We start from the raw sequence: 11,785 nt of genomic DNA on the forward strand, positions 1-11,785 counted from the left end.
TTTTTTTTTTTTAAGTTGTAGGTGGACACAATACCTTTATTTTATTTATTTATTTTTATGCGGTGCTGAGGATCAAACCCAGTGCCTCACATGTGCAAGGCAAGCGCTCTGCTGAGCCACAACCCCAGCCCCTGAATGAAATCTTTTTTTAGACTCAGTAGGAACCTTTAAAGTGTGCTTGAAGTGATGCTGCATGTGACCTCATCTCTACAGGTACACTGATCTGATATCAATTTCCCATGGACTCTAGGTCTTAGGATTCCTGTGGGTTTGTGCTGTATGTGGCTCTCAAGAATTAATGACCAAAAGTGCTGGCTGCTTAGAGTTCTACTGATGTAGGATGCTTAAGCAGATGTTGTACATGGTTTTCCTGGAGCTCACCCAGATGCTCCATCTGACAGTCCTCTGAAGAGGGAACACCTACAAGATAACAAATCCATTTGAAAGAACAGACCTATAATGTGCTAGACCATGAGGGCCCAAGAATTGGACCCTGTCCCTAATTTGTAAAACATTTATGTGCCTGTTATGTTTAATTTCCTTTAATGTTTGCCAACTAAAGGAACTTTATATATTCTTTGGCATTAAACTGGAACACAAAACTTGATTCCTTTGAAGATCTTACGTTCAGTGGTGACATGAATTTCTGACTTGGTACTTAAGCTGTTTTTAAAAAGTGGTCTGCAGATACCTGGTACAGCCAGGCTGAATTCGTTTTGCTGTCTCTTCCACGGAGCTTGGAAAACAGGCTGAAAAGGCAACTGCGAGAGAAGCGAGTCCAGCTCTGCATCCAGAACTGTGTGGCTTCACTGTCTGCCATTTGACTGACACCAAAAGGAATCATTTTCCAAACCAGGACTGATGCAAACTCAAATCTCAGGTATAACGCACTTTATTTGCCTCACTGGACCCTTGTAAGGGGAGGATAGGAAATTCCCTGAGGAAGGCCTCTGTTCTGCAGAAGGCAGGTGGAGGAGTCCACCTGGAGTGCCATTTACAGACACAGCTGGCCCAGAGGTGTCACTGCAGACAGTGGCACTGGCTGTGAGGGAGCCTGTCTGTTGGACTGGGCTGGCCAAGGCTGGAACAAGCACTAGCAACATGTGTCCACACGTAAGCCTCTCTGATGCTCATTTGCCAGGTGACTGGAAGTGGCATGTGGGTGTGTCGATGCCAGCGCAGTGCCTCTGTACGCCCGCCAGTGCCCATGGGCCTCCTCTCGTGGGGGTCTACTCCCCTGGGCTGTTGGGCCCACGAGCACAGGCAGCCCTGTGATGGGGACTCCGTCTGTGACGTGGGTGTTGAAGCCATGGTTCTCTACCTGTCCTGCGCAGCGAAGGCCAAGGAAGAACTGACACGCAGGACACCACCTATCTTTGCAGGACAGACCCTTGTGTGAGGGGCCACTGATGCAAACTCTTCCCACTCTAGAAAAGCTTTATTTTGTCTCTGACATCATCCCCTTCTAGCAGGTCGCCAGCATCCAGACCAGAAACTGGTGCCATCAACACGGCAAGAGGCACTTGTTCTGTGGGTGTGGAAGTCGCCCTTCCTCAGGTGCACAGTGGTGGGTGTCCTGGAGGTAGCTCTCTGGCTTTACAAAGTGAATGGGCCGTTTCCCAAGCACTGTGACTTCGCCACCGAAGGGTGGTACCTGGTTTCATTGGCAAGTTTCCAGTATCTCTCCCGCAAAAGGAAGGCTGCACTCTTGGGCTGTCGCTGCCGGGTGAAGATGCCCTTTCTATTCCCCACTGGTCTCTGCGGTGCTAAAAAACAAGGCAGAAAGCACTTGAGGTGACTGATGGGACAACCTGAGAACTAAACTGCAATCAAGCCAGCCACAAAAATTGAGTGTCCGGAGTGGCGGTTGCTTGTTCTGAAGAGTATGGAGCAACACCTTCTAGGCCAGAGCATTTAAACACCACTGCCCTCCCATATCACAGGTCTGTTGGGGGGATTTAAACATGGGTGCCCGGCAAGGCCTGGGCCTCCTGCAGAGGCAGCTCTCCCAGGGGACTGGGATGTAGAGCAACAGGACCTGCAATGTGGCTCCACCAGTGGACGAGTGCTCCAGGTGTGCACCTGGTGACCAGCTACTGGGAAGGCTGAGGGAAGAGGGCTCTGAGCTCAGGAGCCAAAGACCAGGCTAGGTAGCATAGTGAGATCCCGTGTCAAAAAAGACCATTTCTGGGGCTGGGGTTGTGGCTCAGTGGTGGAGAGCTTGCCTAGCATGCCTGAGGCACTGGGTTCAATCCCTGGTACCACATAAAAATAAATAAAGATTTTTTTGTCCACGTACAATTAAAAAATTAATTCTCCCATGATAAGCAAATACCTGGCACCGCTGACATGTCAAATGGAATCTATAAGGTGAGGGTCAAACTACCTCGCCTTGTAGGCCCATGGAAAGGTGACACAACTTGCCCAAGGTCACAGCATCCCATCACAGAAGGGCCATCCCTGTATCCAGGGCTATGGATCTTAAGCAGCTCGGTCCTTTTTCTGATTCCTCACCTCATCCTGTGTGCTTGTCTGTCCCCCTTCCTTTCGGGTTTCTAGTCACACTTGGACCTACCAGAGGCCTGACTTTCCCCATTGTCGTGTCCTCTTGCTCACCCAGCCATGTGAAGGTCGAGTAAGTGAGGAAACTAGAAATCTGGAGGCATGGAAGAAAGGAAGTGCTGGCCTGGAACCTCACTGAAGCTGCTCATCCAGCCTGACTCAAGAAGGTGCAGATGGACACCCATATTCAGTACATTGGGACTTACCTGTGTTTGGCGAGCCTCCTTTTTGCAAGTTGATAACATAAAACAGACTGAATTGTGTTTCTTGGACTTTGTACCCTTCTCTGAAATAACAGGTGTATCCAAAATTAGATCCAGTCCCCTGGACCCGGGCAGGGGAAGCTGGCCCTTTTTGCCTCAAGATAGACTCTCTCTTAAGATGACTTGGGAGCAGGTGCTGATTGCGTTGCTGTTGCTAAGCATGGCCTTATTTTCCTAGCAAGTTCTCCGTGTAGCCCACGTGAACTAAGCCCACTCCTTTGTTCCAGCCTTTTTACAACCAGATGCCCAGAACTGAAAAGCTAACCTGAAGAAATGAGAAGTGGTACATTGCACAAGTCACAGGGCCACTTACACTGGTTAGTCATGAAATCGGCAAAGTTCCAGATGAGCTCTCCAACCACATATTCTTTGCGTTTTTGGTCCAGAACCAAATGATACTGCTCTAACAGACTTTTCTGGTACTCCTCAGTGAACATAAGAGGCGGATCCTGGGATTCAAGGCAGAGAGAGAAGAGTCAGAACTGGCAGAACCAAAAATGTTAGATAAAAATAAAGATCCACTTGACAGTGACCAAAATAACTGTCCCTGCAGTGGGCCATGGTGACTGCAGGACTCAGCTATGGTGTGCTGTAACCCAGAGTCGAACCCATAAGTAGTAGTTACTGTATTTATAAGCATAACTTGAGCTTTGCCTTGTCGTTTTTCCGAATCTGAAAGCCAAATGGCCCTGCAGTGAAGTCTTGGGTTTAAGCAGCCTCGTCTGAGAATTAGCGTGCCCCCAGTTCTACACACTGCAGCTCCACCTGGAGCTGGCCTGGGCAGCAGCTGCTGAAGCAGTCGTTCATTCAGCGGTTAACCTAGTGTCCACCTGTGTGACTGGCACTGGTGACAGAGCAATAAACAGGAAAGGCAAGCACGCTGCAAGGGGAACAAGCTCCAAGTCGGCACAGGGAAGGGGTATGCAGAGCAGGGCTGGGCAGTATGCAGCACGCCTGGCAGACAGGGCCAGGGGCCCTTTCCAGGCTCTCACTGAATGCTCTAGTAGGTGCTCCTATGTGTCAAGGTGCAGGACCTCATGATGGAAAGATGTTCTTGGGGCAGGCAGTCCAAGTGTCCACCTCATGAGCCTCCTGGGAGATGGGGTCTCTCAGGTGCTCCAGGGTGCAGCAGTCATTCAGAAGAGAAGGCCCTGCTGGGTTTGACTCTGCTCCAGCGAGAGGAGCTGAAAGAGGAGCCAAGCTATGTCCATTTCAAAGCCGAGACTTCACAAGGTCTAAACAGGCTTCAGCAACTCAGGCCCTAAGCAACTTTTGAGACCTTGTCTCAAAATTTAAAAATAAATAAATGGCTGGGCTGTGGCTCAGTGGTTAAGTGCCTCTGGGTCAATCCCTAGTATGAAAGTGGGGGAGAAAAAAATGCTGAGTCTGAGGGGAGGGCAGGGCAGGGCAGGGCAAGGTGCCGGGCGCCTGCTCATGGAGGTGGAGCTGCACTGTCTAAAGCAGCGGCACAGTCACACAGCTCCCTAACCCCAAGTGAAGGCAGCCTTGCCGGTCACAGCTCATGTGTACCTGGAAGCTACTGCTGGGGCAGCACAGATGGAGACATCTCTGTTGTCACAAAGGGTCTGTCACCCCTCAACCTATTCAGACAGGAGCTGCACACCGTGCACTCTACCCTGCTCTGCTAGTCAGTGGGAGTGGCCTTCTCTGCGAGCAGGATAGCAGAGTCAACTGAGTGAACCAGAGCTCAACAGTGACAGCAGAGGACGACTGGGTGCGGATCATGGACTGGCTGTGACTCAAGAGTCCACACAGGGCCAGGCAGGTGGCCATGCCTGTAATCCCAGCTACTTGGGAGGCTGAGGCAGGCGGATCACAAGGCTCAGGCTAGCTGGGGCAGATGAACAAGGCTATAAGCAACTCAGAACCTGTGGGGTAAGTGCTGCTGGGTTCAAACCCCAGCTGGAAAAGGAAGAGGTTTTTTTTTTAAAGAATCACATAAGAAAACCGCCCCACAAGGCAGAGTGGCTAATTTTTGAGGAAGTGAGTCTTCTCCCAAGACCTCGCCCACTCCTATGGGCACTGAGCACTAGTGTGCTGCCTACAGCTGGGACGGATATCAACAGCTAACCCTGCCTGGGCGGGCAAGGCGGACCCCCTGACAGGGGCCAGCCAAGCTGACCCTGGAACTCGGATGACTGGCACTGCTGTGGGCAGCCTAGGCAGGAACAGGGGAGCCTGGGGTACAGCAAAGGGCAATCAGTGTTCCATCCCATCCCACAGGCCAGCAAGAGCCAGCGCCAGGACACCCAAGGTGGGTCAGCCAGCAAGATGACAGGCATTTGGAGGGTGGCTGTCCAGAAAGAAGGCTGCCTCTTGGGCCAAGCAAGGTAGAGGCCTGACCACTGGCAGCACCTGCCCTACTGGGCAGGTGCTGGAGAGTTGGGAGGACCCCCCCGTCCAAACAAAGGGCGGGGAGGCTGGGAGAGGTGAGTGAAGAACTCTGCCCACCCCGTGGAGGTAAGTGAAGGACTGCACGGCTCTGCTCACCTCGTGGAACCCCGCGATGGTCTCTGCACCATACTCGCTCTGAATGATGGGCTTGTGGTAGGTCCTGTACCAGCCCTCAAACTGGGTGCGCAGCTGCAGCTGTATCACCTCCAAGTGCCCATAATCGTGATACCAGGAGTAGTAGCTGTTCACACAGATTACGTCCACATAAGGCGCCTGGGACAGAGTGACAAAGCCTGTTTACTAGCCAGGTTGTGTCAGAGAAGTCACCCAGGGGCTGCAGGAGATGCCCCACAGGTAGGAAAGGCGGCCACAAGTGACCAGGTGGGGCCAGGAGCATGTTGGGCAGGTGCTCTGAGCTGGCCTCAGAGGCCCAACCCTCAGCGGGGTCCAGGGCCCTAACCCAGCTGGATTCTGCTGCTGAGGTGGTGCTCCCACATCTTGCCCTGGAGGCCCACTGGATGCAGCTCTTCTCCGAGGACCTAGGGCTGTGCATGCGCTGAGGGCACACTGCGGAGCTCCCTCCCAGCTCACCATGGCGTCCCAAGGTGGCTCCTGGGCTCCCTGGGGAACTGGTGATAGGAGGAGGGGGCCACTGCACAGCGAAGGCTTCTGCACTCAGCTAGTGCACCTAACCTCACGGGGACACACCTGTCTAGTAGAAGAGGCAGTCCTTCCCGTGGGCCACAGCCCCTTCCTTCCTAGACTGCGGCAGGCGGAAGCTGGGGAGGCTGGTGCAGGCACCACCTTCTTCTGACCCAGACTCCACCAGAGGAGTCTGGCGCTCTCCCTGGAGGCTAAGCACAGGGCGCCCTGCAAAGCCTTCCCCACCACATGGCAGACCATAAAGGAAGCGCTGCTGCCCATGCTGAAGGACGCAGCCTGTGCTGCTGTGGAGGTGGTGTTCTGGAGAGGCAGCAAGGGCCTGGGGGCTCGGGGGTTCTCCATCCCCGCCCAGGGGGCCCTTCCTACTGCTCTTACTGTCGCACCTGCTTCCACGCTCCCCCTGGTTCCTGGTGAAGAGCCTCCCCTTGTGCCATGTTTACAGCTCCCACACAAACTCAAGCCCGGAACAGTGGGCCCAGCAGCTCTGAGTGCCCATCACACAGGTCCCATCTGAAGGGAGCCACTTGGTCACTGCAGGCCCTGCGCAGCTTCTTAAGAACTCAGGTTCCCACCCTGAGATACCTGGGAACCTCAGGATCACATCTGGACTTCTGAAAAGCTTCCCACAGTGACGGGTGCACAGTCAGGAGGACTCAGCACCCTAGACCTTTGACTCGACTTCTAGAGCTTGTTAACTGGGGTGCAGAGGACATGGAGTCCAGACTGAACACAGCACATGGCCCTTTGCCCAGCCTCTTTGGATTTAGAAGCCACGCTGGCTGGCCAGGAAGCGCTCTTTGACTATCTGTGGAAATGGCGGGATGCTAACAGAGCCTCGCAGCAACAGGTGTTGGCAAACACCAAGACAGAGGACAGGGGCGAGGAAGGTGTGCAGCTCACCCCCAGGTCCCCTTCGAAGTTGGAGTTGGTCACGAAGGTCACAGGCCGGGTAGGATCCAAGGCTTTGGTGTGAGCAATCACTGTTCTGAGCAAGGAGGACAGAGGACAGACTGTGAGCCTGGGAAGGGCCCTCAGTCACCTCTCCCTCCGCCCCACCTGCCCAGGTACCCCGAGGCCACCACTCCCCCTCCCCAGAAGTGAGCAGGCGTCAGCAGGCCCAGCACTGCCCCTGGGCTGGGTAGCGTTGTGAACCTGAGAAGCTCTTGGTTGTAGGAAGGGAGTGTCAGGATGGGATATTTGTCCATACAACAGTCAGGGTGCTGCCCTGTGCCTGTGCTCAGCAAGGCTCACAGGCTAAGTGCAGAGGTCCTAGGAGCAGAGTCAGGCACAGGCAAAGGGACAAGCTAAAAGGGCAAGTGACAGCAAGGGTCACGAAAGGGCGGCACATGGGGGACCTCGTCTGGTCTAGAGAATCAGGGGCAGCCTCCCTGAAGAAATGGCACAGTGTGGCGTCAGGCTGACCAGGCAGAATGGAGAAGACGCTCCTGGTAGAGGGACCCGAGCAGGCTGCCCTGTCCCTGGCCATGCCTGCTTTCCTCCTTCCTTACATCCTCTTCCGTTACACCCCCCTTCCCCTCTGAAAGCTGTGGTTTCCACAGGGACACCTTAGACCCACACGTGGGAACAGCCTGCAAGCCCGGCTGGGCCTCCATCCCTGTGTCCAGGAGCCAGCCTCCCCTCCTCCCTGCCAGCCGGGCCGGGTTGGGCTCAAAGCACTCCTGGGCTGGGTGCATTTGCCTTGGGGAGTTTCTGTGGCCTGGCACCTCTACAGCAAGGGGTAGCCTGCCACAAGTGACAGCCCTGGGACTAAGAAAGGAGGAATGCCCCCAGGCAGCAGCCACAGCAAGTCCTCTACTTCAGGGAAACTGCTCCAAAGGTGCCACAGTCCTCTGCAGTGACTTGGGGATCGGGCGGGAGCTACGGGCATCTGGTGAAAGGGAGCATGAATTTAGATGACCTGAACCTGTAACTTTAGCCTGTTACATATACACACCATTGAAAAACCTGTTTCATTGTGTGCCTACAGTTGGGCACAGTGGCGCACACCTGTAATCCCAGCTATGCAGGAGGCTGAGGCCAAAGGATTGAAAGTGCAAAGCCAGCCTCAGCAAATTGCTGAGGCCTTAAGCAACTTAGTGAGACTCTGTCTTAAAATAAAATGTAAAATCAGACTGGGGATGTGGCTCAGTGGTTGAACACCCCAAGATTCAATCCCCAGTACCCAAAACAAAATAATCAGAACATTGTGTGCCAAGATTAATTGGCTCTATTACGTCCAACTCCACTTTACAGTTGAAACCAGAGCAGCAGAGAGTGTTTTTATGCCTGGGGTTGGTTGGTTTGGGGAGTTTTTGGTGTGGGCTTTTTGCTTGTTTGTTTTTTAGTTTGGGCAATTGAACCTAGGGGTGCTCTACCTTCGAGGTACACCCCCAGCCTTTTTTTTTTTTTTTCCTAATTTTTTATTTTGAGGCAGGGCCTCCCTAAGTAGCCAAAACTGGCCTCTAACTCACCATCTTCCTGACTCAGTCTCCCAAGCTGCTGGGATTGCAGGAGCTGTACCACTCAGCTTTCAAGTACTATTTTATAGGTGACTCTCATTTTGTCACCAGCCATGTCTTTAATTTAAAATTACAGATACCAACAACACTTCAGGGGTGAATGGGAGATACAGGGTCTCACCAGGTTGAAAACTTCGACTGGTGTGTGGAGCCCAGAGTTGACCCAGCCCAGCCAGCAGAGGCAGCACTTACTTCAAGTAGTAGCCCGCGGGCTTCAGGGAGGAGGTGGGCTCGTTGGCCACAGACCACATCACGATGGCCGGGTGGTTCTTGTCCCTGCGCACCAGCTCCTCCATCACCTGCAGGTGGTGCTGCAAGGACGCGTTGCCGTAGCTCTGGCTGCAGAGCAGAAGAGGGCGTTGGCAAGGCCGGCAGCGGGGACAGGCTGCTGGGCGGGCATGCAGGGCTGGAGGGCCACACTCACGGCAGCACGATGCCCACGCCCGGACACTCGTCGATGACCACGATCCCGTAGCGGTCACAGAGCTGCATCACCTCCTCGGCGTAAGGGTAGTGGCTGGTGCGGAAGGCGTTGGCGCCCAGCCAGCGCAGCAAGTTGAAGTCCTTCATCAGCAGGGCCCAGTCGAAGCCCTTCCCCCGGACCTGGGCGCCCCCACAGAGCAGAATGACGCCCGCAGCCAGGGCTGCCCCGCCACAGCCAGAACTGCGACCGGACCCCAGCCGGGCCCAGGTGAGCTGCCCTCCAGGACCTCAGGCCACTGGGGCGGGTGGGAGGAGGGGATGGTGACAGAAACAGCCCCCCAGGGCACAGGGCCGCAACTCACGTCTGAATCCTCGTGTTTGTTGACCCCGTGGAAATAGAAGGGTTTCCCATTAATGAGGAACTGGCTCTCTGTGACTGCCACGGTGCGAATCCCGACAGGGAGGGTGTAGAAATCGGCCACTGGCCCGGCCTCGGTCTGTGCGGTCATGCGCACCTGTGGGGGCCAAGCAACCACAGCGCAGGGTGAGCGCACAGGCCGAGCCCACCGGCCCCGACAGGAAGGCCCCCTTTTTCGTGGTACTGGGGGCTGAGGGCAGGCACTCTGCCACTGAGCTACATCCCCAGTCCCTTTTACTATTTGAGATGGGATCTCGCCAAATTGCTGAGGTTGGCCTCAAACTCCTGCCTCAGCCTCCTGAATAGCTGGGACTGCAGGCCTGAGCCACTGCACCCAATTGGGAAGGTCCCTGGTACACCACAAGCCCCACCTTTGGGCCTGCAAGCAGAAACATCCCCTAAAAGTAAGAGGTTCTGCTTTTTGCAAAGAAGAATCACCCCAGCCCTTCCCCTTGGGCCTGCTCTTCAAAGCTGGGCCTCCCCACCAAGGGATGAAAAAAAGAAAGCCCAAGGGACCAAGCCAGCCCGCCCACCTGTCCTAGGCCTGCTGAAGCCAGGGCCACCAGATGGGGGCAAAAGGCCTCCTTCAGCACCAATCCTAAACCACCCTTACCTCCAGTGAGTACAGGTAGGCAGGGTGCTCATGCATCAGGTATGGCCACCAGAGATGGGCTGCAGGCACCTGCAGCTGGCCCTGGCCCCCTGAGCCATCAGCTACCACTCTGCCGTCTGCATCCAGAAGACGCACGTCCAGCTGCACATGTTCACTGCCCTGGGTGAAGATCTGGTAATTCACCAGCCCTGCAGGGAACAAGAGATCAGGCCAGGGAAGGTAGGCTAATCACACACCCTGCAGCCACCACCTGGCCGGCAGAGGGGGGGGGCCAGAGATTCTCAATAGAGCTCAGTGTGCTCGAGAGGAGAGGGGGGCACAGGACACTCATCCTGAGCTACGCCATTTTAGGCAGGACCCCACCTCTCCCTGAGCCTCCTGTCCTCAAAGTGAGGTCAACCAGGTGATTTCTCAAGGCCTTGATGGTTCCCATTTCAGCTTCTGAGTAGATTGGAGCTTGTGGGGGTCGAGAGCCCTTTTCCTAGGATCTTTCCAAACAGCGAATAAAGCCTCTCTAGGCCCAGCTGAGGGCAGAGGCTGACACGAGCCCTCACCAGTGTCTTGGTCCACTCCAGTGGTGACCGTGATGTCGTCGATGTAGGTGGTAGGCGTCGTGTAGAGAGTCACAGACCGATGCAGTCCCGCATAGTTGAAGAAGTCAAAGTTTATGTCCTGGACAAAGTAGCCCTTAGGATACCTAGGTGGGGGACAGTGATCATGTGTCCTTGCTCTGGATCCTCTGACCTCAACTCACATCTCCCTCGCCTCCCCAGATCTAAGGCCTTAATTCTGCAAAAGCCACCCTGTTCCCAGCAGGAAGACCTCTGGGCAGGTGGGAGGGGGACCAGGGGACAGGCTGCTGCTCACTTGGAGGTATCGGTCTTGTAGAGGATGGTCCCTGGCGGCAGGGTGTGGGGGGTGAGTGTGTTGTTGATGGCGATGGTAATGCGGCAAGAGGACAGGGGCCCACTCTGCACCAGCTTGCTGATGTCAGCCTCGAAGGGGAGGTGGCCCCCCTCATGCTCTGCCACATGGACCCCGTTCACCCACTGCAGACACAAGGAGGGCCACCAGGCCAGAGCTTAAAGAGGGGTCCCTGCAGTCTCAGGTTCTCCCTCACATAAGGACCCACATGTAGGGGCCAAGGGGCCTGCCAGTAGCCCCCTGCCACACCAGCCTGGTGGGAGGAGGGGAGAGCCAAAGGAGATTAGGCAATGTGTCCCACCTGCAGCTCAGACCCCATACTGGGGCATGAATGTCCCCCTACTGTTCCACCCAGACGGTGGGCTATCAGGTGACAGTTGGGAGCCAGGCAACCCCAGGCATGCTCAGCAGCATGACTGCCCACCCCCTGCCTGCTGCCCCCTGCACTGACCACAATGGCATAGTAGTGGGCGCTGCCAATCCTCAGCACCACTCTTGTGCCCAGGTCTTGGGTCCACCGCTGAGGCAGGACTGCCTCCCGTTCGTACCACACCCAGCCAACAAAGCTCCGAAGCTGTGCATCTTGGCCCACGTCGTTGAAGCTGGAGGGGACTGGCATGTCCAGGGTGGGCCCCGACTGGGAGAGAAGAGTCAGGTCAGGTCCAGTCCCCTAGGCCCTAGGCCCACCGTCCTGCACTGCCACACTCCCCAACACCTGGCACAGCTCTGACACACAATAGGGACTATGAACAGATGGATCACTTGCTGGCCTCAGCAATGCCAGTATGGTTTGTGGGGAGACCGTGGTGGTCAGAAGAGCTTCCTCAGGGCAGAGAGCACCAGGGACAAGATCTCCATGGATCAGGGTGAGCCAGGGGTCAGCTAGGCCAGGGGCAGGAAGGGCCACCCCCTGACTCAGAGGCAGATGACCGGCTGACAAGAGAGGAAGGCTGGCAGGGCCGGGCCCCTGGGCTGAGGAAGCCCG

General features: G+C 55.4%; 1 protein-coding gene across 2 annotated transcripts; it reads right to left on the reverse strand.

The window, feature by feature from the left end:
- Positions 1-876: 876 nt before the first annotated feature.
- Positions 877-11,785, reverse strand: Gusb (glucuronidase beta). 2 transcript variants are annotated; one of them, XM_015491380.2, is made up of 11 exons: positions 11,252-11,785; positions 10,744-10,925; positions 10,431-10,573; positions 9,877-10,064; positions 9,208-9,360; positions 8,847-9,025; positions 8,615-8,761; positions 6,804-6,888; positions 5,337-5,513; positions 3,139-3,274; positions 877-1,766 (listed from the first exon to the last, which is right to left on the reverse strand). In XM_015491380.2, exons 1-11 carry the CDS (start codon positions 11,417-11,419, stop codon positions 1,597-1,599), a joined length of 1,728 nt encoding a protein of 575 aa, XP_015346866.1. In that variant the 5' UTR covers positions 11,420-11,785; the 3' UTR covers positions 877-1,596. The 2 variants fall into 2 exon arrangements, with proteins under 2 accessions (XP_015346866.1, XP_048645828.1); XM_048789871.1 differs by lacking the exon at positions 10,744-10,925 and having other exon boundaries at positions 11,252-11,389.

This window comes from Marmota marmota, unplaced genomic scaffold (assembly GCF_001458135.2).
Source record: "Marmota marmota marmota unplaced genomic scaffold, marMar, whole genome shotgun sequence".
Classification (NCBI taxonomy): Eukaryota; Metazoa; Chordata; class Mammalia; order Rodentia; family Sciuridae; genus Marmota; species Marmota marmota.

Excerpts from the sequence above, each read along its gene's own strand:
- Gusb (XM_015491380.2), bottom strand. The coding sequence starts at position 11,419 with ATGCCAGTCCCCTCCAGCTTCAACGACGTGGGCCAAGATGCACAGCTT. Across the intron at positions 5,514-6,803 it reads ACTTCGAAGGGGACCTGGGG|GCGCCTTATGTGGACGTAAT; the intron begins GTGAGCTGCACA and ends ACTCTGTCCCAG. Across the intron at positions 1,767-3,138 it reads CGATTTCATGACTAACCAGT|CACCGCAGAGACCAGTGGGG; the intron begins GTAAGTGGCCCT and ends CTTGTTTTTTAG.